This window comes from Melospiza georgiana, chromosome 1 (genome assembly GCF_028018845.1).
Source record: "Melospiza georgiana isolate bMelGeo1 chromosome 1, bMelGeo1.pri, whole genome shotgun sequence".
Classification (NCBI taxonomy): domain Eukaryota; kingdom Metazoa; phylum Chordata; class Aves; order Passeriformes; family Passerellidae; genus Melospiza; species Melospiza georgiana.
Window position 1 is genome coordinate 98,961,485 of NC_080430.1, and position 25,841 is coordinate 98,987,325.

A 25,841-nucleotide genomic window follows, 5' to 3' on the forward strand; every position below is an offset into this window, starting at 1 on the left:
AAAATTCCTTTATAAAATCCCACAGCCTTTTATGTTGTGGAAAGTAAGAAATTACCTTGCTTCATGTACAGAAACGAACACTTACTGTAGTCTGTTCTACAAACATCAGTGTTTAACATGGATGTAAAGTGAAGACATAAAACTTGCTTGTAGACTTCATCGTTATCAAGCACAATGTGTTGTTTCATGGCATGACTCCATATTACAACCACATACATGGATATTTTAGCAAAATTATATTCTATATCCACATATATATCTATAGTAAATGTTTAATATAGAGAAAAGTTCTCTGCCTGAGATTTTTTCCAGACTTTGACACATTCATTTGTCATCCAGTTAATGAAGTTATCCCAGTCCTTCATCTGCAAACTACCAATTACAACTCAGAATATGAGGAAATTTTATGCACAAAACTCATCAAGATTCTCTGCCTGTTTTCTGTAATCCTTTAATTATTGCATGTGAATGCCTTTTGGCAGTGTAGAGCAGGCCAGTATTTTTAAAAACCAGGTGCAGATAGCATGAAGGCATGTTAAAATAGGTCGTGTCTTATTGCTTTACCTTCTAATAAAATGTGTTTACAAGAGAGGAAGTACATTTGGACTTTCACACTTACAACATGATTAAAAATTATTCTAACTTAATTTATGGCATGAATTATACAAAACAGTCTCCATATCTTTGTTTCATAGGACCAGAAGCTATTTATGGCACAGTACTTTTATCAAAACCACCAAGAATCTCAAAATGAGATCAGAAAGAAATCCTGTTGTACAGAGATATACAACATACTAGCAATTTTAGATTTCAGTTTAGGGTAAACAGCCAGAGGCGAAGGAAAACTTCTTTTTTTTTTTTTTTTTGCCAAACGTTAGACCATGTTGTTCTGCATTTTAATGGGCTTCTGTCATCTCACTGACATGTACTTTGTTCTAGTATAAAGCATAGAGCTTCCAGATACTAAAATGTTCATTGATTTTTAACAGCTTACAACCCCCTCTCTAAAGTACAATAATCCAAACCAACAAGTGAGCAACTTTCTATTAAAGACTGACAAACCAACAACTAAGACACTTTCTATTAAAGTCCAACAAGCTATTCCACAACTTCACATGCCTGAAATCCTAGACTTCAGCATCACTAACCCACCTCTATTCCATGCTTACTTGGAAGGGCAACTGTATGTTGAACTTCCAGGGCAGAGGCTTTGACACTCATGCATTTCTCCTAGTCACTCTAAATTCATTGTTCAAGATGGTGCTGACCTTGCACCATCTATCAGATGAAGCTGAAATCTTCTTGATCTCTTCTCTTTGTCTTCTGATCTTGCTGAGTTTCTGCAGGCAGGAAGATTTTTTTCCTGATTTTTTTACTCTCAAGAAGTTCTACATGCACTCTAAAATAGATAACTCATCATTATCTTAGCTATCTTCTTTTTCTTTTGTTCTTATGGGAACAGTTTATATTTAATATAGATTTCAATACCTTCAAGTAAAACTGTGATAAGGAAAGCACTTAATAGTGTCTATGCTTCAATATATTTGTCCAGGACAAATGAATAATACTTCTCTATCTAGGATCATAGAATGGCTTGGGTGGTCAGTAGCCACCAGGGTCCTCATTTCCACCTTTTGGGAAGATGGATACAATATTTCTCTACTCCCCCAGTCACCTGGAACTGACTCAACTGTCATGAATTTCCAATTATGGAGAGCACCTATCCAGACCCACTATGTTAGACATTATGAATAATGAGTCTCCAGGCAAGTTTACAGTATGTGAACAGCAAGGGCAACTGAATCCTTATCACCTCTGTAGTTTACACAACAACATAATCAGAGAATCATAATTTAGAGAACCAAAACAAATTTCAGTCTCCAAAGGTTTTGACTTTCAAAGTCTAAACTTTGGGGTTTTAGACTTTCAAAGTCTAAACTTTAGGGTTTCCCAAAGACTGCAGTCTTCGAACAAGTTTACCTTTCCCAATTCCTGCATTTAGAAATGTTACAGCTTTCCTACTTAGTTTGTCACAGCACCTGTGCATGCTCCTGCTGAAAATTAAACTTAATTCCTTCCTGCCCCACATTTGCCGTATAAACTGAGAATGCAGCAGCATTCCTAGCTCAGGGTCCTACGTGGAAGAAGTGCTGAAAAGATGATGACCATTTTGTGTGTCTACTGTTTTCAAATTTAGCATTCTACTAAAAAAAGATGAAAATATGAGTTTGTCTTCCCAAAATATCATTTAAATAATTTTAGAACTAAGTGTGCAGTCAATTAACAACCTAGAAGTGACTGAAAAGGATGGAAAGCAACAGTGTAGAACCTGATCTATCAACAGCTATGTCCTGAAGATGGAGCACAATTTCCTGCATTCATTCCATTTGCCAGTAATACATATTACCAGTATGTGTCAGAAAATTGTAATACTGTAGTTCAGACAGAAAACCAAGAAAAATGAGGATCAACTGGCAACCAAGAGCAATGAGAGGCAGAATCCAAATACTTCAACTTTATATATGTTAAAGTCAGAGCAGAGATGCCTATTTACAGGCAAAATTAAAAAAAAAAAAAAAAGAAACTAAAACTCATCAATACTGAAAAGGAAACTATTTGCCCAGAACAAAAGGACAGGCATTCTAAGTAAATTTTAGCATTACCATGACTCAGACTGAATTTTGCCCTGAAAGTGGATAGTGTTTCAAAAATTGTGATAAAAAAGGGAGAATGTAAGAATCAAGAGCAACATATTCAACTTCATGAAATGCCTGTCTTTTCACTCATTTTTAGATCTCAGACAATGTGTTACATATGGAAGTGAGAGCATGCATCTGATCTCCAATGAGCCATATGCTTTCTGGAGAGTGCAGGTTCCTTTCTCTCTCTCTATAAACAAACAAAACCAGAAAATAGAAAACCTGAGGCCCCAGGTTTATTGTCATAAATTTTCATATAACAATCCCTGACATGTTAAAAGTGAAATATCCCATGTTTTAGAATAGTTTGGACTACTTGGGTTTATTTTTCTGCATCCAAAATGTGAACTCTATATTCTTCTTTCCACTGCCCAAACAGTATTTAGGATGCTGTTCTCCACTTTCACTGCCTCCATGATCCTGGAGCTTCAAAGTCACAAAAATAACAGCAAAAACGGGAACTTCAATCTGGTTATTTTAAAATATCAATAACAATTCTATTTTTAAGCTTTATTTTTAAAGCTTACATAGCCATATGTATTGTTCGTTATAACAGCAAGTATGAGCACTGATGCTTCATCTCAAAGTTTCACAGTAATTTAAATGCAAAACCTCCAGGCCAAAGGATACAGTAATATGAATTGCATCTAATACTCCACTGATATCTGTTGAGCTCTTTCAGCACATAGTGGTTTTACTTGTGAAAACTATCAAGGAGAAAAAGCCCAACTCATGATCAGTAATAATTTGCTAATTGTCCAAAAGCTTTTTCAGTAAAAACATGAAATGAACTTGTTCCTTTTGAAATGATACCACCACTGTATTTTTTTTAAGAAAAGAAAGCAACACTAACAAATGGTGAAAACAGATTTAAAAAGAAAAATACATACAAATCTAGAAAAAACACACATTGCCACTTGACACCAACAGACTTTCAATTTCAACTAAGTAAAATTTCGGAGAGTTGTGACAAAACTTTTTTGGAAAATTATGACAAAACTTGATTATCACAGTTTGACTGCACTCAAAAGAAGCTGAAACACAAGAATACAGAAGAAAAACATATACCTGTTTACCTGTTTATGTTGCAGGTGTATAAAAGAGTTTTATCAAGGCAACCATCACAGAAGCAAGACATTCAAGATATAAAAATGGTGAATTGAGCCAAAACAACCACATGAATGCATAAACCCCTAAACCAAAAATTTCAAATAAAGTAATTGATAGACACTTTGCAATAACCCAACTCTATTTTCCCCAGGACTTGAATAGCAAAAGTTTTAAGGAAAAGCCAAAGTATAACCTCTTAAAAATAATGAGGATGTTTCTTGGTTGTAATGACTCTAGAGCTGCAGTTCACGCATGCCTGGGAAGAAAGAAATCCCTTCAATTAATGTACTTCTATACAGAGTGGGGCATTGTGCTGAAGAGAACACAGACAAAGGCCAGTATCTCAGGGGGTGTCTGCTTTGCTTAACAGTGGCAGTTTTAAGATTTCTCTTAATTTTTCTCCCTATGTCACAAATATGATTTTGCCCCTTATGTCACAACTCATTCTATTCTCAAATCACCAGAATCACCTCTCAGCTCTATTTGTCTTTCTTATTCCTATCTCCATAATATTTTTAACTCCCCTCATATTATTTTTTTGTTTTTATTTTTTAAGAACTAGATTTAAAAATTAATCAGTTTTCATCACATTCTGTCATTTAGACTTCAGAATAGATTTTACACAAACCTGTGCTGGAGGGGCCACTACGCATAAAATGCCCAGGGATTGGTATCACTCAGTATTTTGCTGTGATCACTAAAGGAAAAATCAAGCCCCCATATGGTCTGTCCCTGACTAGTGCAAATCAGAAAGAGCCTTCCTTAAAAGCTAGCTATTATTCAGGCACAATCATCATCATGCCAGCATCTTCCAAAACGGCACCATAAAATTCTAGATTAAATCACTACTCATGCCCTCCAATTTCATTTTATTGCTGGTCCTGCACAGCCACCATTGCTCACTGCATCACATCTAGAAGTTTTGTGAGCGTTTAAAGGGCATTTCAGAGCACCTGTCTCAGTTCAGACACTTGTCTTACAGTCACATTACAGATACCAGGTTTGAAGGAAGAAAGGCATCTTAACAGATACATGGATCCAGGCAGGGCTGTAACTACAAAACATGTGACAGCACACTACCTGAAGGAAACTCAACAATAACAAAAGGTCCCCAACCAAACAAGATCCAACCCAACAATATTTTTAGGAAAGGTATCAAGGAAAGTCAGCATGTCAAACCCAGCAGCTGGAATCCAGAGCTAAAATATCTTCTCCACTTCTTGATTATACACTTCAGAATGAAGAGAAAACCCCCCACAATTTCATAATTCTTAATAATAAAAAAAACCCCAAAACAACAACACACAAATTTCCTTAAAGGCAGTAACTTTCAGACAATATTCAGAAAGGCTCAAATAGAGATCATGGCATGTTCCTTGTTAGGGCACCAGCAATTTCCCATGGTTTGAAGAAGAATTCCCACGCTTTAAAGTCTGTTGTAGGTTCACTGAGTTATAGACTACTTTTCATGTTAGTTAATCAGTCCTGACTTCTCATTAGTTTACTTCCACTGAAACAATTCTCATGGTAACGGAGAATTTTAAAACGTTGCTTGCTAATCACCAAAGTCACAAGTTTCTGCCCCTTAGAGAAGATGTCAGAAACAGATATAGTAACAGCAAGAAGCTTTCCTTTCTTCCTGAAGAGGGATAATTCTTCTTTAAAGACTTGTTATCCCATGCTTTTATTCAGGGAACTGTAGTATATGAGATTGATTTGCCTTCAAAATATTTCAATAGGGCTTCAGAAGGGAGCACATTTCTACAGCTGTTGTAGATGTTGGGAGCACTGGTGGTAGTGATGGGTAGGTGATAACAAAAGCATATGCAGGAGTCTGATTTGTTTTTCTGTAGAATGTTGTCATAGGCAAATGAAGATTACCAACAAGTAGATGCATCTCAGATTACTAATTCACTGAAATTCTAATGGAAATACAGGGGTTACAGCCCATCCAGAGCTCAGATTTGCCAGTAGCTGCCTTGAAGATAATAAGCAAGATGAGGGACTAAAAGCTGCAGGAGCTTAGGAAAAAACCACAGGCTCTGAGCCAGCACACCCAGTGGGCTGGTATCACAGCTCTCAGGCTCTCTGTGGAGAGCTAAAGTGTTCTGCATCTTTAGAGACCTATTTTAAAACAGAATAGTATTTTATTGTGCCTAATTCCACAATTAAGAAAGCTATGTGCCAGAAAAATGTGCTGCTTTTTGGCACTTTAAGACTGCACAGAGGAGAAGGCATCAGCTCATGATGTCAAAACCAAAATGATACCTTTATTTAAAATCATTTTATGGTACAACACTGACAAAACCTCTCCCTCACATTGTTCAGTCCCTAAAATCAACTCAGCTTTGAGTATTCCTTTCTCCTTTTCTCCAAAAAATTCTTGACTCTATGCTCAGCAGATCTTTTGCAATGGGTTTAATGTTACTCTCCTTACTCTCCTTCCATCTGCCCCTGGAAGTCAAGATGATAAGAAACAAGGCATCTGCTTCTGTATATTCAGAGACTTCATGGTAGAAAAATTTCCACATTATGAAACTCTGGAGTCCTAAAAAATTCAAGGTCAAGCAGTTATGATTCTGGAAGATTTTTGCCTTGAGTCAAAACCACTTGAGAGTTTTTTTGACACTGAAGCCACCAGAAAGAAGAGGGATTAGTAAAGTTATTGTGTTAACCAAAGAAGTGGCAAGAAGATTTGCCAAAATAAACACCATTGTGTGTACATCACTATACACTGTGAGGCTGTAAAAATCTATGCATTTTTCCATATAAACCAGTGCCACTAAACAAGAGAAGGAAAGGAACCCATTTTAAATAAGAAGCAAGTTCTTCAAACATTCCTTAAATTTTGTTTAGTTTCATAGAGGAAAGCCAAGTACTTGGCACATTTCAACAGCAGTAAAAATGGTAACAGTTCCCTGTGAGAAGACAGAATTCACTGTGGAAATGACTTGGGAACTAAATTTGTTTTTGGACCCTATCTTCCTAGTTCAGAAAACAAAAGATTTGGAGTTAAAGAGAGTCAGATTTTAGTGAAACAAAACTGTGTATCTTTCTCATCTCATAGATGTGATGCAGTCTATACTGCTTAGACAGACTGAAGGCATGGAGAAAGGCAAACTAATTGAAACTCCACTATGCTCACAGCCAACATTTGTAGTCATTCAGAAACAGCCAGGTATTTGATGCTTTTATAGCTCAATCTTCTCTGTATTCTCAGATCACATAAGCAATAAGATCCTCTGAAATATTTTTTCTCCAGGCTGAATAAGCCCTCAGCCTCTCTTATTATATCGTGCTCCTGACTCTTGGTGCCCCACCCTGGGTTCACTCCTGTATGTCAATATTGTGCTGCATGCTCAAAACTGGACATGGCAGTCTAGATGTGGTCCTATAAGTGTTGAATAAAAAGGAAGGATCACTTTCCAGTATCTGCTGTGAAGAGCCTTACTAATGCTGTCCAGGAAGTGTTGTGCACCACGACCTCAGAGCCTTTTCAGTAGATCTGCTTCCCAACAGCTGGCACCAAGCCTGCCTTATGGCTGGGATTACCATAAACCAGGGCAAAGAGCTTTTTTTCTTGCTGAACTTCACAAGGTTTTTGGAAGCCCATTTCTCCAGCCTGTCCAGGTCCCTCTGACAGCAGTCCTGCCTCCCCAAATTGGGTCACCCCTGCCTGGTGTCACTTGCTAACCAGATGAGAGTAACCTCACCATATCATGCAGATTATCAATGAAGACCTTGAATGGTATTGGTCCCAGCACTGACTCTAGGGATCCACTACATCCTTGCTGCAAGCTTGGCTTCACAACCTTGGTTTTTTAAGTCTGGCCTATTTTCTGTCCACTTTATAGTGTCGTTGTTCACCCCATGTCCCACCAGTTTTCGGGGCTATGGAGGAAGCTACAGAGGGCATCAAAGACCATTACAATTAAGGTGTATAAGAATCACTACCTTTCTTTTGCTAGACACCTAATCATGGCAAACATGATTTGCATATGGGAAGTATTTTTCTCTTCTCCCATTCACCTTGCTGTCCTTCATGTCTTTACATGTGATTTGCTCCAGCAGTGTTCTCAGGGACTGAGGTGAGCTGGCTGGATCCTCCTTCTTGTCATTCTTGACAATCAAGCTCCACTAACTTTTGTATGAAATCCAGGTGATTTAAATCATGCCTCACTATGCCTTCCCCTGCCATGGATACTTCATCAAGTTCAGGGGCTTAGGGACCTGGAAGGCCTGAGGACAAGCCTTGCAAGTGAAAACCACAGTATAAAAGGTACCTTAGCCTTTCTCATGACCCTTGTCACTATGTCGACCGTTCCAGCAAGCAATAGGGCCACGCTTACTTGGCCTTTATTTTTCTCCTGGTGTACTTTAAGAAACCTTTTCTATCTTGCACTTCCCTGAGCTGGAGCTTGGTGAACTCCATTCCCATGTAAATAGACAAAGCCTCTGTATCCCTCCCAAGGAGTCAGTCTCTGCTTCACTGTAGGTTTTCTTGTGTGTGTTTGAGCGAGTCAGGAGCTCCACATCCATTCATACTCATCTCCTGTAAAGCTTGTCTTCTGAGAATGGGGAAAACAGTTCTTGTGCTCAGAGGATGCTGTCCTTGCAGATTGTATAGCTCTCCTGGGCTCCTTTGCCCTTCAAGGATCCACAGGATGCTGCCAAGCATGTCCCTGAACAAACATCTCCCCTCATCACACTATTGATCATCTGTGTCAAGAAGTTTTCTTCAATCTGTTTCAGAAATCTGGATTGCTTGTGTTCAGCCTTATTGGCCTTGCAGTAGTTACTGCTGAGGTTAAAGTCACCCAGGAACACCAATGCCTGGGACTATAAGGCTTTTCCACCTGCCCCGAGATTGCTTCATCTGCCTTCTCCTGTTGATGAGAAGGTCTAGAGCAGACACCTGCTACATCACCTATCCTGGTCTGAACTTTGTTCTTGTCCACAAGCTCTCCACTTGTTTGACACTTCACCCAGTGTTCTGTCCACTCAAAACACACTTCTGTATAGAGCATAAAGGGAGAGCATCTCATACTGACACCCTGCTAGCACCTTATGGTACTACATGTGCCTTGCATTTACAACTGGGTTCAAGGTTAAGAAGAATGGGATGAGTGGGCCAGACATGCTGAACTTCCTTAGGTTTGTCCCTTCTTTGGTGAAAGAATTCTGAAGTCATGACTTGCTCTCACTCTTTTCAAATATACCTGAGCCACAGTAATTCCAGGGAAGGAACAAGATCTCATTAGGAAAGAAGGGCATGCATAGGCAAATGGAAAAAATTTCCATAGGACTGACTTCAGTGCTGTTGGAATATAATTAAAATGTTTTTATTCAATTATTAATCATAATACAGAGTCACTATCAATTCTCCAGATTAGAGTTCAAAATCTTTAATGTGGGCTACTTATCTAATGATCGCTTAAACCAATTGTAGACAGACAGATTTTCTATGTGTGTCACTAAACTTAAAATAATTAACAAAAAAAAGTCTATCTTTCATGATGGAATATACATATTGCTGTTTGCAATATCTGATCTAAAAGCTACATAATTCATGACCTTGCACACCTTTAACCTCCTCCACATTTCTCAGATTTTGTTTCACTGTATTTAATTTATTATTTAAATTGTACATGATGCAATGTTTATATGATAATATTGATAAAGAATCATAGAATATCTAGAGTTGGAAGGGATTCCCAAGGATCATAGAGTTCAACTCCTAGCCCTGCACAAGACAGTGCCAAGAGTCGCACCATGTGCCCAAAAATATCTTCCAAATGCTTCTTGAACTCTGTCAGGCTGGTGCAGTCATCACTTCCCTGCAGAGCCTTTTCCAGAGCTAAACTACCCTCAGGATGAAGAACCTTTCCTTAATTCCAACCTAAAATCCATTGACACAACTTCAGGCCATTCCCTGGGGTCCTGTCACTGATCACCACAGAGAAGAGATCAGTGTCTGCATCTCCTCTTCCCCTCAAAAGGAAGTTGCAGACTCCAGTGAAGTCTCTCCTCTGTTTCCTCTTCTCCAGACCAACTAACTTCAGTCACTCCTCATATAGATTTTCTTCTAGGCCTTTCACCATATATACATAATATTACATATATATTTAAAAAAACCAAAACCAACATATATATATATATAGTATTATCTATATAAACGTTTACAATGTAAAGTTTCAAATATGTCACTAAAAAGGCACGAACTTTATAATTAAAGAATTTCCCACGCTTTTGAAAAACTTTTTTTTCTGTTAAAATATACCCAAAATATAGCCTAGGACACAGATGTGTGCAATTGTACTTTCAAATGAAAATAGTGCACTTTAATTGTGCAGTGCTCAGTGTCTCACAAGTAACTGCCTGCCATTGTGTACTCTAATGTTCTATGCTAGTCTAGTCATTATGCTATGGAGTCATTCAAACCACTGACTGCTTGACACCCTGCTTTAAAATATCCTGAGGTTTTAGCTGGTATTTGCTACTTATTTGCAATGGCATGATAATTATTAGTTTAGTAACTGCCTATAGCGAATCTTGTTAAAAAAAGAATGCTTCACATCTTGACTTAATAACATCTTACAGGTTATTTTTTACTAGGATTTACAAGTTTAGCTGGAAACCTCCAGTCTTTAAACCATCTGCATGCAAAGAAAAATAATGGAAAAAAGAGCTCTGTAACACCCCTAACACCTCTCATCATATATTAAAAAAACCTTATTGAACCCCAAAAGACCTGAACCCCAAACTCCAAAGTTTTTTGTTTACCACAAATTTCTTTAAGGTAAGAATTTCTATTTGGCATTGTGAGTTAATTCATGTGAGCCAGACTTTGATGTGTAACTTGATTTCTTCAAGCTAGAGATGAAGCACCAATTACTTACCTGACTCACACGCAAATGTCTTTGATGTCTCATCATGAAAGATAATTGCCACTGCATGCTTCTTTGTCTCTCGAGGCAATCTGGTTATATTTTTGATATTGTGCAGCTCAGTTACCTTAAAATGAAGAAAAGTATTTTAGACCAGTGCATAAATAGTACAAACAAAAATATTAACCTTAACTGCTCAATTCTTACTATAAACTGTTTTTTTCCTGTCCTAGTTTCAGCCAGGACAGGGTTAATTTTTCACAGCAAGCAGGAGAAGTGTGTGGCAAGGCCCAGATGTTATTCCACTCCACCTCACTCATTGCCAGGGGCAGGAGTAAGGAACTCTCTCTTCTTCCACTGGGGAGAAAGCCTGGTGGGGAAGAGCCGGATATTGTTGCAGGCTTTTCCATGTAAATTGTTTCTTTGCGCTGCTGGTACTGTTCATTTTTCTGTCTCATTGCTGTTTCTAGTAAATCATTCTTATCTCAGCCCATGATTTTCAGCTTTTGTGCCTCCAATTCTCAGCTCCATTCCAAAGGAGTGCGAAGGGGAGGGGAAGGGGGAGTGAGTGAGCAGCCAGTCTGGTTTTGAGTCTTGGTGGGAGAACTAAACTGGGGAGTACCATTACTAAACCCCTAGGTTATTTATATTTATAAGCTTGATAGTTCGTTAAAAAACACATATAAATAGGTAGAGTCTTAAGTTGCAAAACTTAACTCTAATAACTCTATTTCTCTAATAGATTTCCACAAAATTCGGTTTCCTTAATAAGTCCTACATGGAAATAGTTTACAATGACATCAACTCAGCCTTGGGATTTTGTATAATCTATTTTTCAATTTCTATACTCATACAACTTGGATCAGTTTCAGAATCTGCATCAAATAGAAAACCTAATTTTGGAAGAACAGTGCTTCATTAGTTAAGGAAGGTAACTCAAGTAATACGTCAAATAGCATCGCTACATTTGTAAGGGGAGATCCTTATGTGTCTTTAAAATCTATCTGTCATCCTCAAAAGAAGTCAAACTTTCATTTTATTTTCTAAATATTTGAAAAGCTTATCAACAATAAAATACTCTTGCAGCAAATTTACAACATAAAAAATTCAATCTATTTCCATTTTCTTTTGATGCATGTATGTAACTACAATTAACAGAAATGGAAGAAAAATATGTTATTCCAACCTGGTGGCCCAGCCTATACTAAACTGATTAACACTTCATATTCTGAAATATTTTTCTCAGTTTCTTGGAACTCTGGGCAAACTTTATCTGGTTAGAGTTAGGTTTTCTCAGGCAGGACATTTGCCTGAGGCAGAAATAATTTCCAGAAAAATGTCAACCACATAAGTTTGGACTTCTATGACTACAGAAAAAATGGACTGAATGTAGGTGGGGTTTTTTTGTTTGTTTTGTTTTGTAATTGTTATGCTTCTGGTGCACAGTTCCAGCATTCCTTTTCACATGCTGAAAATAATTTTAAAGCAAAGGAGATTTTATACGCTGCAGTTCCAAAAAAATGGAATACGTTGTGGCAAAGACATTTCAATAAAATATTGATTAGCAGAGGAGCAGTGAAAGGCATCAAGACAACAAAAGGCACTGAGACAAAGCATGAAGAGGAATGTGTTGTGTGCTGATGAACTTGGGACCAGTTGAAGACTGCTCTAGAGTCTGTCTTGACAGCCTTCAGCAAAACTCACTCCAGTTTGTCAAAGTCTTTGTTGTAACAGGTGGGCCAAAATGGATGTGGTATTATAAACATGGTCTAATGTGTGCTAAACTGAGGAGAATAATTCTCTGCACTGACTGGCCATGGTTCTGCCCATACAGCCCATGGAGCTTTGCTAGCTGAGGCACCAAGATCCAGGGCCCTACCTTCAGGCCACTCCCAGCTTGCCAATGCCAAATCTTTGCCATCACAGGGGCTCTTCTATCCCCAGGCTGGCACCTGGTTCTTGCTCCTATTCAATTTAACAAAGTCCATGTCAGCCCATTCGTCCAGCTCATTCAGGCTGCTGAAAAGGCAGCTTGACTACCAAAAGCCTATCAACTGATCCTTCCCAATTTGCTCTCTGCACATTGGTGCAGCTCCCTTATTTCCTCCATGTCCCTGATAACAATATCAAGAAAGGTCCCAGTACAGACCGCAGCATTTCCACACTTGCTACAGCCCTCCAAGCAGGTAACCACACTGACCATGTTAATAACCAACATAACCACATAATAACCAACCCATTAACCACAGCTTTCTGGGTCTGACTAGCTGACCATCTTTACATGATCTAGACATCCACCTGCATAAATAATATTGTCCCAACTTCAATTTGAGAATGTCATGGGAGAAAATGTGGAAAGCCTTGCTAAAGATCTTCTCATAACATATTGTAGATGGTGATTGTACTGGTCAGGCATGACTTATCCTTGATAAATCCATGCTGCCTTTCACAAATATTATATTTACTCCATAGTTCTTCCTATAGGCTTAAGTAAGACTGTCAGAAATTCTCCAGGTTGACCTTTGGTTGACTGCCAAATTCTCTGTATTCTCCAGGTTGACCTCTTGACCTTTTTTTAGACACAGGTGCATTTACCTCACCATTTGGCTCCTAATCCTTTATAATTTTAACTTTTGTCATGCATTTTCAGGGCTTTGTAAGATTCCATGTATTGTACTACTTTTTGGCTTGGGTAAAAGAGAAGGGGTGAATACCACAAATATCTCTGTCCCATTAAAGAAGTTACTGAAATATCTGCTGATTTTCCTTGATCCACGCATGGTAAATGAACTAATGTGTGAGAGAGCTCTTGCAATCTCGCAGAAATCCCCCAAAAGAGAAGAAAGAAAGCATTTTTAGGCAGAGGAGAGAGCAGACTCTAGAATTCAAAACCTGAGGGAACAATACCAAATCCATAAGTCATTGCTGAATTTTGAAGATACAGAATGTCCCAAAGTCAGGGGTACAGATCTACTAGTCTTGCTAAAGACAAGGTACAGATCTACTAGTCTTGACAGGGTACAGATCTTCTAGTCTTGCTAAATAAGAAGATATAAGAACAAAATATTTAAGATTATTTAGGACACGAAAAAGTTCAGGTTATTATTAAAAAAAATTTTAAAAATAGCTGGTGGTGCAATAGGAAAGGGAAAACACTGATACGAGGAAAAAGCTCCAGTGATTCTTACACAAGCACTTAATAAAGAAAGTGACATTTTCACATGTGTGTGTGCATGTGTGACACTGCACACTATGCAGATAAAAGTGCCTTAATACTTGCTGTACTTAAAAGGGAAAACTTCTCTCTCTGGAATAGCAGAAAAGGAAAAAGAATTGCTTTGAATAGTGACAACAAGGCATATTAAGCCTTCTTCTAGTCTCTGTTATATAGTAGAGATCTATTCTTTTTTCATAATACTTGAGGTTTACAAATTACTGAAAGATCCTGCAATGCTTATAAGATAAGATAATAATGATAATAGAGCCAAAAATCTTACATTCCTGGCACTAAAGCTACAAAATTTTGATAGTAATTTATGTTTGAAACATAAATACAGACATACCTGAGCACACACAAGTGGCTATTTGTAAAGATGTTTTTTTGAGTAATCTCATTGATCAGTACATTAATCCTGCCTTGTTTAATATAGTCACATATGCAACATCCATCACATACACAATATCTTAAGAATATTGTCAGTAAAAAATGTACATACAACAGAATTCTTTTTATTTGCTGGTGGGAATTTAATGCCTGAAAGAGACAATGAAAACACTGCCAAATTCTTATGTGCTGCTTTTTCGTACCCATATGAGAGATTAAGTTGAACAATATGCAAGGCAAGTGAAGAAAAATAGTCCCCATGCAGGAAAAAAGGGTATTTGTTTTAAACACATTTCGATTTTTCTTTGTCTCTGAAATCTCTAGACAGCACAGAACTTCTTGTAACTTCAATGTGACAAAGCTACATTTAATTGCCTCTTCCAAACTCCCTGACTTTTACCTTCTTTCTTTAAGACAAACTTTTTGAGCCATTTGTAGTCTCACACAGGAATCATATTCCTCTTGTCAACACCTTTCCACAAAAAATGGACCTATTTGAAACTATTTTGAGATATTGTGAGACACTTATGTTCTTGTCAAATACTTCAGTGGTTTAACATGCGTGGCCAAAGCATTTCTGCCAGGTAAGTGTTTTTTTCTTCAAAAATCATATCTTTCTCATTGGAATGCTTTGCTTTACAAGAACTGAAGGAAATAATTTTAGCTACAACATTTTGAGGACATAGGAATCTTATAAAGATTTTAAGAAGTATAATTTTACTGGGCAAGCTAACAGAAAAAGAAATGAGAACACTTTGGGAACACAAATTTACACTAACAACTAGAAAGGCCATATTATCAAATAAGCCCCTCAGTATTTCTATTGCTTATATAATTTTCAATATCAGATAGAGATGAATATTTGCTTCAATGATCATCTTTTCAAATTGTACTGTATGCTTCCCTCCATGCTCAGAGTAGAAAGATAGAGGCAAAACTGTGAAAGTCTATCCTCCCATTGATAGAGAATTAAGTTAATGAAATTCTGAATTCTGGATTTAATGCCAATTAAGCATGAGTCATTTCTCTACTTGCTGAACATGTGCCATTAAAAAAACACCTGAGAGTATATTATCTTGTGTGAAGGAAAAGATGAACTTTGCCTTGGAAACAGATTGCTTTATCTCAGGGATTTTTAAAACTGTGGCTTAAATTTTATCTAGTATTTAAAAAAAGAAAAAAGAAAAAAGAAGCATTTTTAAAAGGGAAAAGTATCAAAGCTACTGAAAAGGCAAATAGAAAACTTATAAAAATCATGCTACTTTGAAATAATTTAATACATCACTTAGCAGATTTTAAGAATGTCTTAAAAGACTAATAAAATTTTTTAAAAGTACAAAAAGTCCCCATTTTTTGAGTAGTACATTAGGTAGATCTACTTTTTTTAGCAAGGAGCATTATACCAAAATTTGCTCCCTGTGGTATAGTAATGGACTTGTTTACAAAATTCAGTCTAATACACTGAAAATATTTTTGTTCTTCACAACAACAAAATATCATTCTGAAACTACCTAGACCATTGTTAATCTTGCATCAGTAAGAGAAACATAAAAAAGGAAAAAGTTTTCTGTGCCATTACATATGTAACACCTAGACAATAGTCTCACCTAGACATTCAGTGTGGGATTATACTTCACCTAAAACTGTGTTAACTCTGAAAACAACTCAAACCAACAAAAACTTTGTAAATCACTTTTCCTATTTTCTCCAATTGTAACTGTCTAGAACAATATTAATTTCAACAATGAATAAAATCCCTAATATTGCCTCCTTAGTGAGCAAACTTGCAAATAGATTTTTTCTGATTTTTTTATCCTTTGATTTCTTCCAATAGGTGAAATAAATCCTTTTTTTTTTTTTAATTAAGTTATGATTATGTAGTGTACAAATTTCCACTACCATCAGCATGTTAACTTAGACTTTCTTTTCTCTACTAGACATTTAGTGCTTTTCTCCATATGTTGCTCACTGTGGTATGTGCTAGGGACTCTTAGCACCTGGACCATTTCTCAGTTCTCCTACTCCTCATCAATAATTCCTGCTTCATTTGTCCATCACTCAGCAGCCCACACACACATTTCCTAGTTTGATTTTTTTTCTATTTCTTGATTTTTTTGTATCAGTCATTAAAACCAGTTTTGCATTTGTTCTAGAAAGACAATTTAACACTGATTGATGAAAAAAATCAAGAGTTACTAAGCTTACATGTTACCAAAATTTGACAAGGTTTCTTTTTTTCTTTTAGATTATTCTTTCATCTATTAAACAGGTTTTTTCTTTCTTTGTGGAGGGGGGATGGGGCTTGACATAGCTGCATCAGAGGCATCCAAGTTGTCTACTTCTCAATAATATTTGATAAAAGGACATAGCCTTGAAGGGCTGCTAGGTAGGATAACTTCTAGGATTGGTAAAGGCATAATCTCACTCCTGCAAAATTATACTAGGCTAGACTTGCATCAGGGCCTCAAGGCTACACATCAGTGTTGGTTACTGTAACTTGGTTCCTCTCACGGCCAGGAATTTGCTTCATCTCAAAGATTCCTTATCAGCACAGATGAAAAGAAACACACTTGATCTGGAAACACTACTTTTGGATGTTTGGATTGTTCACCAAAATGTAAGACTTTCTAACAGATACATCAAGCACTGAACAAGAAGGTGAAAGAACCTATAATAAGGTTTCTGACACTATTGCTCATATATCTTGATCACTCATTAATCATTTAAATATTGATTCAAGTAATGCAATGCACTTCCTCTCATCCTTATTGTTTTTCTTTATCTTGGTCTGGAAATAAGCCCAAAACTTTAACTTGTTTTGTGTTGGTGTAATATCTTATCTGGAAGAAAATCACATTCAGAGCTTCTACTTCCTTCCTTTAGTTAATGTGACATAGGAATAATAAAGTCCATAACTATCAGCATCTTGTAAATACTGTCTAGCCGCATCTGGGTGGATCAACCATCAAAAAAAAAAAACCCAAAAAACAACCCAGCATAGAGCAGTGCATCAACCTTAAACACAAAAGAAGAAACTGCAAAGGACTTCTCTGAAAGAACCAACAGTTAACAAATCTCATGCTATACCGTAAAAAAGACAAGAGGATCAGAGGAAGTATTTAGCTTATGCCCTCCCTTTGAAAAAAAATAAAATCTTCATTTCCTTGAAGTCTTAGGATAGTAATATTTAACCTGAGAGGTTCACAGAAAATTCAAGTCACCTTTCTGCATGAAGATCCTAAATTTGTCACTAATACCAAATACCTTCAATTCCCTACTCCCTACCAGAATGAGCAAGCAGTTTCAGAAGCCAGGGGACTGAGTTAGAAGAAATACTAAACAATTGGTCTGTTTCAGTTTTAGTGCATGTCTGTGCCAAGAGACTAGGCAACCATCTGAAAAGCATCCTGATAGATTTCAGAAGTCTAACTCCACTTGTCTCTAGCTACACCAACTGTAATTTAATTCCAGAAAAGCCATGCTGCAGATATCTACTAAATAATTCAAGTGTAGGAAAACTACTAATATAAGAAAGCCTTTGGTGCCATGTAGCCATAGCAGGATACACAGGTATAGGCTGATGATCAAGGAAATTATTTAGGACTGTTATATGTAAAATAAAATCTCTGAACAGCACACACAGGTCAGTTACATCTGTCTAGCCAGAAAAGATCAGATAATAGATTTCTCGTAAGAAACTTCCGGTCTCTCTAAAACACTGTAGTCCTTGCCTGTCAACCTTAAGTCTTCTTTTTGAAAGAGCATTTTTTATCCAGGTAAATAACAGGAAATAATTACAAGATCACAATTTCATTATACTATCAAAATATTTTATATTATGAAACTGTTACTGTCAATGCATCTTAAAACACCTATAATTTAAAATGTTTGGGTGTTTTGTTATCATTTCAGTATCTTAGTTATATTCTTAGATATGAAAAGATATTAAATTCCAAAATACACTTAATTTAAACAAAGGCTTATATTAACTGAGATGCATTGCTTCTAAACAGTATTTATGTATTTTTCTTCTTTTCTGATTACTTTCTTTGGAACTATGTTTATTTCTTTCAAAGAGGAAGGATTTTAGGAAAAATTCAATACACTTTCTCTTTAATTTATAACACTTCATTATTGACAAACACTGAACATTTTTTGTTTGCTTCTTGTACTAAAAATCTGTTCTAGTCATGCAGCTGAAGATGTAGGATTTCCTTTTGCATTACATGGATTTGTAGACTGTACATATATAACACATTGTGGGGTCTGGTTCTCAAATTGTACATTTAAATAGATAAGTCTTCCACAATTACAGAAATATTACTTCCAAATCACTTATTATATCTGCATCTCTACAAAAATTACAATTCCACGGTAAATAAGAAAGGAGGTCCAAAAGAGATGAAAACCACAAAAACCATGAATAAAACCTTAAGTGCCCCATTCTGGGTTATATCTTATTTGAATTCTTCCAAACATGTGCCTCCCATATAAAACTGGGAGGGAAATGATTCTGCAATTCCATCTACTGAATGTTATTTCCACTGTGCAGAGTCCTGGAAATTGCCTGGGCAGAAGAAAAGGTCTGAATTTACATAAATGGGTTTCTGTTTTGCATTGCACAGTACCTTCCTGTCATTTAAGTTCTAACTAGAAAAAATAGAAGCAGAAGAGAAAGCTATAAAATGCAATCATTTATCCTCTTATTTCCTAATAATGGCCCACATACGACCATCTGTTGTGTAATACCACGCAAGCAGTAGCGTGACAGAGCAAAAGCCATCACAGGGACAAGGAGCAGGGACTCCAGTGAGGGATGCCCAGACAGTAAAGAACCACCCCAAACCAGAAACAGCATGGCAACAATAAGAGAGTGATATAAAAAGCAAGGGCCATGGCAACTATCACAGCAAGAAAAGCGCAAAGGAGGCACCAATATGCTGCTCCAGTCTGCAAAAGGAGAACACAAGATGTTGGCTCAGTACAGATCAGAGGACCACAGAGAGGATCTCAAAGCATCTAAACATCTGCCTCCAGCTCAGCTTTCAGTGCCACTATCTGCAGCTAGCAGTGGCTTCTTTGACACTGCTAAATCCAATTGCCACAGAGTAGAAGTTTTGTTACAGCTTTGGATGGAGCTGGATGTGATTTGGGCTCTTAAGAAAAGGCAGTGTGCTGCCTGAAAAGCATTAAAACCTTTGAGACTGGGGAAATGGCTGCATTAACAGAAGCACAGGCCATAAATCAAGGAAAGTGACTTTTCTTTTATTTTTTTTACTCAGTATTCATTAGATCACATTTCTAATATCCTGCCCAGTTTTGGGACTCCAATGAAAAAGTGACTCCAATGACAAAGTGAGTTCAGCAGAGGCTCCCCAGGACAGCCAGAGCTGCACCTCTTGCCCTGTGGGGTGCAGAGGTTGAAGGAAGAGGCTGCTCCATCCTGCAGCAGGGTTGGCTCTGGGAGCATCTAACTGCAGTGCCCCCAGTGCCAGCAGGGAGATTATTGAGGAGACAGAGCCAGGCTCATCACAGCTGTGCCTGCGGGGAGGAAAATGAGCAATGGGCATAAACTGAGACAAGAGATGTTCAGGCTGCATATGAGAAGTGATGTTCCCACCATGAAGACAGCACAGCAGTGGGACAGGCAGCCCAGGGAGGCTCTGCAATCTCCATCCTTGGAGACTCAACTGGACACTGCCCTGTGCAACCACGTTTGCTCAGACCTTGGACCTCGGACGTGACTCTGCTGTGAGCAGGAGCTGGACAAGAAAACTCTTCATAAGAAATAACTTCTAAATCTAAGAAAGGGATGCTAATAGACCTGCAAGGATATTTGCACCTTTGTGAGTTTGGATAAACCCTTATGGTATTAGGCCATTCAGAGTATTTAAGATGAAACACATTTCCACAACATCAGCATATATTGCACAAAACCAGCAACAGGACAAGGAGATGCAAGAGAACAGGACTTAAGGTTAAAATGTACTAAGAGGCAGAAAAAAAGGAAAAAAAAAAACCTATTTAATGAAAGAATAGCAAATCTTAAAGCATAAGATTACAAGAGAAACATAATAAGGGAGAAAAGAAATCCCAAGATCAGAGAAGTGAAAGAAAGGATCATAAAAGAGCAAAAACAATTCAGAATGAGAACAGAAGAGTTTTCCCCATAACTGCATGTGGATTTACCCTTGGAAAAGGAGTCGTTATGGTAACAACACTCTCCAGGACTATTGCCAAAGAGTGGCATATCAACCTCCACATTATGCCTCTAGGGCAGGTCTCCAGCTGCTATTTCAGAAGAGTAAGTTTTTAAGAAACTTCTACCAAGTAAATGTTCATTCCTCTAAGTACTGAAAGGAAAACACATCTATAACAACAGTAAGAATCTTGTCTGTTAACTGAAAAAGTACATCATAAAAATAAAAAAAAAAAAAAACCAAAACACAAAACTGGGCAGAATAAATGAATATATTTAAAATAAATCAGGCTAAGTATAAGGCAATAATGCCAGGGCAAAAAAGAAAACTTTGATGGGAAGAAATATGTGTAGATCTGATAGTAGTACGATGATGAATAATTCCTTCTTATCCTCCAGATAAAATTGAGATTTAAAAAAATGCATGTTTGTATTTTTCAGCATTTTTAGAAAACCTAGATGACATTATGTAAATTTAGACTGAATACAAAATAAAATAATGATTTTAATTTCTCCAAATTTAAATAAATGGAAGAGAAATAAAAATTATTACTATTTACAACTGTAGTGGGTTGACCACTGGCCAAACTCCAGTGCACTCATGAAAATCTTTTACTCATCTTCCTCTGCTTTAACTGAAGCAGAGGAGGGGAAAAATCCAGTTAAAATAAAGCTCATGGGGTTGAGATTAGGATTAGGAGAAGGGGAAAGCAGGCTCAAAATTTTAAAGGGTATAAAGAAAACTTCTCTCCATTCTTTAAGTTTTAACTATTTCTAAGTATTAGAACATCTGACTTTCATATGGGCTACAGCCTGGTACCCAGTTTCATGGTGTGCTATAACTGATCACTCACCACATAAGCAGTTACAAACTCTTAATTTCGTCTCAATGAACTCTAAAAAAATTAAGGATGGAAAACAATCTTCCTCTGACTTTTTTAATGCTACTTTAAATGCTAAATTGATTGACAGGGTTGGTAAATCAAACCAACCAGTGCAGAGTAAGCATAATAAAGTGATATCAGCTGCCTTTACTAGGCAAAGATGTAGGGATTTTTCCAAGCCAAGTTACTTTCTCTCAAGCCGTGCTGCTGTAATGCTGTCAGGATTGAGCTGCTGCCTAACCCATAAAATCAACCAGCCTGCTGGGATTATTCTGGTTCTGGCTGGTAGCCTGGTGTTTGAAAGTGATAGTCGAAATCTGATCAGTTCATGTGCACATCGACCTATTCCCTTAACAAACATTTTAATTAGGATTTTAAAATCCTACATACCGAAAAAAATGCATTCACAGTTCATGGCGTAATTGTACAGACAGTCATTGGCAGAACAAAAATCCCAGTTCTCCTCAATCCCATTTCCTTGCTATCCTAAAGATCCTTTGAAATATGTTTTCCAATCTAACCTTTCATTTTGAAGAGCAATCTGAATACCAGGCTACTGTGCATTCATTAAATTAAAAGGGGAAAAATACAGCCTTCTGTAAAAGTGAGTGCTAACAAAATTTAAACTAATGCCTTAATACTAAAACAACACAAATTTTCTAATTTGCAACCCAGGTGCACACTTGAAAAATAACATTGTGCTACAGAGAGATGGCAGAGGGGGAAGATGATTCACAACTGAAATAAAATAGGTTTCACAATTATCCTTTCAAATTTCAGCTGCAATTAAAAAAAATGCTTTCAATATCAAACTTCCTGCCAGAGTTAGTAGGCGTGCAAACCATATTTATGCAGTATTTCACTAGGAACACTAGATCATTAGATGAGTGCTAATATCCTTGTGGGGTGAATAAAATACACTGGACACTTAGAAACTGTTTTCAGTTTTCAGAGTTTTCAATTTTGACATTCCCAAAGTACATGATTATGTCCAGATCTGCTCTATTTTTGACCCAAAGGTATTGGTTAATTAAAAGGAATATGTTACTGGTCTTTGAGTGGAAAGAAAAGGAGGAAGGTACTTTTCCAAAACTTCCTTTACATTTTCCTCTCATTTACTTAAATCAGCTGGCTTGCATAAGTTTCCAAAATTATCTTGTCAGATCAGCTCAATTAAAAATAAGTGTTTATTAACATAGACTAAATTTGAAAACAAATCACTTACATGCAGTAATCACTTGAACGCAGTAAGTAATGTGTATATACAATTCTTCCTGCTGAACTGCAAGTTCAAACCCTAACCACAAAATCTCTCACTGCACTGACAAACTGGGTCAGGAGTGTTGGAGGATCCAAGCAACCACAGGCTTTCCATGCACATCAATTATTGTGCCTGTATCTATGCTGTACGTGATGCCAGTGGCCGAGCCCCAGGTGTAATTCCTCATCCTATCTGTTTCAATCTGTGCAAGCCTTTAATTTCAGCTGCAGCTCCCTTTAGGCAGGTCTTGAAACCATGGGGGAGGCTGGGGTCAGAAGCAGGTGACAAAGGCTGGCTTACCTCTAACATGACACAGGGGGAAAAAATCCCAGCTGAGAACAAACTCATGATGCAGATTTTAAGGACCTCTAAAATGCTGAGTATCTGCTGAACTATCAAGAGATATAGTAAAAAAAAAAAAAAAATTACATTATCCAGGAAAAGAGACATCTTTTTCTTTGCAGTCCTTATTCTTGGCTTTCTCACCATATTCCAAAGGGGAGAAACACACACACAAGCACAGGACTCAGCTGGGGGCTTGGATGCACTGCTGGCCATGGACAGCAGCAAGTGCTGCAAGCCCATGTGTGCTCATCTATAAGCACAACCACAGACATATCCACTAGCTGACTATCCTGGCTTGTCTTGTGTCTAGAAAGCATTATTACTTACACACCCAGCACAAAAGTAGTACTATTTAGAACAACTTTCCCCTCCGTTGATTTTTAAAGGTTGTAAATATGCCTCAGTGTCCATAAAAATAACTCCCATCTCAATCAAACAATGCCAAAAGTGGCATTTTGATGCTGATCTTAAATATAAACATCTATGTTAGAGCCATTTCAGGTATTTTTGAGGAAGTATTAACTGAAGTAGTCCCCCTATGAGATTCCTCATCAGAAAAATGCATCAACTAGATGCAAAATTACCAGGTATAGAGGAAAATTAATGAGTTTAGTTAAATCTAAATTCAGACCATGTCTGTACACGTGTGTGTGCACATACATTCAAAGTGGTCCAGACATCTCTGGGAGAAAAAGGTCAAAGAGAGAAAAATGCCATAGAGAGAAACTGAGGTAAAAGAAAATTGCAAGAGTGAAGTGATTTGCACGAGAAGAAAAGGAATTATTCTAAGCAGAAATGTAACCCTTCTTTTAGGATTATTTTAAAATAGTTTTGATTTTTTACAAACTTTAAAAAATGTTTTCATTTTATTTTTTTCTAAAATTAACTGAAGTTTGTTATCTGATAATTTGAAAATTCTTTTAGCTTAATTGTCATTTGGGATAAATTAATTTTGAGTATCTATTATGACAATTACACACAGCTACATTTTCAACTCTAATGCATTTTTAATAACCTTCATCAGCCAGTGATTTGAATTTCAAATTTCCCTCTATGAAGAAGTAAAAATTAGATAGTTTTGTGCTAATTTTCATAATAAATTGCTCTTTATTTACATTGCAAAGCCTCCCTTACTCCAAGTAAACCATAACCTTAAATGAAACTTAGTACTCATAACACTTATTACATTTCATCTCCCTTTATTAATAGAAAACAAATTACAGAGACAAACCTGTTGGCCCTCCCTCATACACCATAACCTTCAGTTTGTACCTGTCTGCTTCCTTTTATAGTGACTGCAGAATAGTCCATGCCTCTTCCCATTTCCACAGCAATATGGTAAACATTCCCCAGCAACACAGACACATAATTCTGAGTAGCTTCAAGGGAAGATGTTGTCATTAGGAAAAAAAAAAATCCTCAGATAACATATTTTTTTACTGGTGTTGTAATAAAATGCAGTCTAGATAATTAGGTCTTTAACTTTCATCATGAACTTTTATTATTTATGTAGTATACCTACTTTCTACACTTGAATGGTGAAAATAGATTCACAAAGTATTGGAAAAAAATACAAATGCAGAGTCAAGTGCTGAAGGCTAGGAAAGGAAGATCTCAATGTTTGATTGCTAGTTCCATAGGCCTAGTTTACCATTTTCCTATTGTTTATGGCAGTGGGCCCCACTGGGTCTGACTTGTGGCCTTCCTACCCTGTATCTTATGACAAATATCTTTATGTTTATTGGTACCTATTCTACACTTATTATGATACAAATTGTCATAAATATATGATTGCATTTGATTTTCCATCACTATTTTTCACCACAGTCAGAATAAATGGTCAATACCATTCTGCTAAGCAGAGGCTCTTTAAATTTGCTGGACTGTCATAAATTCATAATGTTTTTCTGACTTAGTGGTATGATCTGACTTCTCTAGGTTCTTCTGTAATGGTCATCACACAATCATATTTCACAAAGATAGTTTCAAAAATATTAATTTTCTTTTACAACTTCCTTGCTTCTGAGATGTGTGGATTATATTGGCAGGGAAGAAACAAGGAATTGCATGGTGAAAGCAAAAGAAAGTAAAAAAAGTCCTTTAAACTTTTGGTTTGAATTCAAGATATCCAGATTTCGCTTTTCACTTGCATTGAAAAGGGGATTTTGGTTAGTGCAAATCTCCACAGCAAGCCCAGCTGTTTTATATTCTAGCTCAATTCTTTCTTCTTGATTTCTCCCCCAAGGACCAATAAGGACCTGCTTCAGAGACCTCAATTCCAGTCTCTCCCCTCCTAAGTGCCTCTCCCCCAGCTTCATCAGGGTCTCTGCTACTGAAACCCTCTCTTCCAAACACACGCTCCTCCTGTTGTGGAACTGGCCTCTCCTGGGCCGTGTCTGAGAAGTGAATATCTCCCAGCTGCTGGAACAAATGAGGTAGTGCTATTGGAGAGCAATTTACTTGGGTGTAAAAACCTGAACAATCTCTCCTTGCTTTCTGTTAATGTGCATCTGCCCTGCTGCACAGACTTTTTTTACCAGGTACAGTCGAGCTGAAGTGACAGACCATGTCCATGCTCTTTGCTTGCTTGTTCACCTCCCTCTCATTGTTGGGATTGCTATCTCTGCACCAGTCTCCCTGGCTTTGTGCAGTCAATTAAAATAGATTTATTACTTTTAGTAATATATATTTTCTTCAAAATCTCCCCATCCCATTCTTCACTTCAGCATTTCTCATAGCAATTATTTGAGCAGCCAGCTTTCCATCGACCTTGGAGTGTCTCACAGCTTTCTAAAGGATAAGGTGCTTCATAGAGTGCCAGAACATTTATTCCTTTATTTCTCTCCCACATT

At 37.1% G+C, this 25,841-nt stretch overlaps 1 protein-coding gene across 1 annotated transcript in view; it reads right to left on the reverse strand.

Moving 5' to 3' along the window:
* The window catches only part of DOK6 (docking protein 6), a 251,710-nt gene that overhangs the window by 124,815 nt on the left and 101,054 nt on the right, over positions 1 to 25,841 (reverse strand). Inside the window, exon 3 of the mRNA XM_058020153.1 lies at positions 10,709 to 10,823. Coding sequence (XP_057876136.1) covers positions 10,709 to 10,823 — 115 coding nt within the window. The remainder of the gene's footprint in view (positions 1 to 10,708; positions 10,824 to 25,841) is intronic.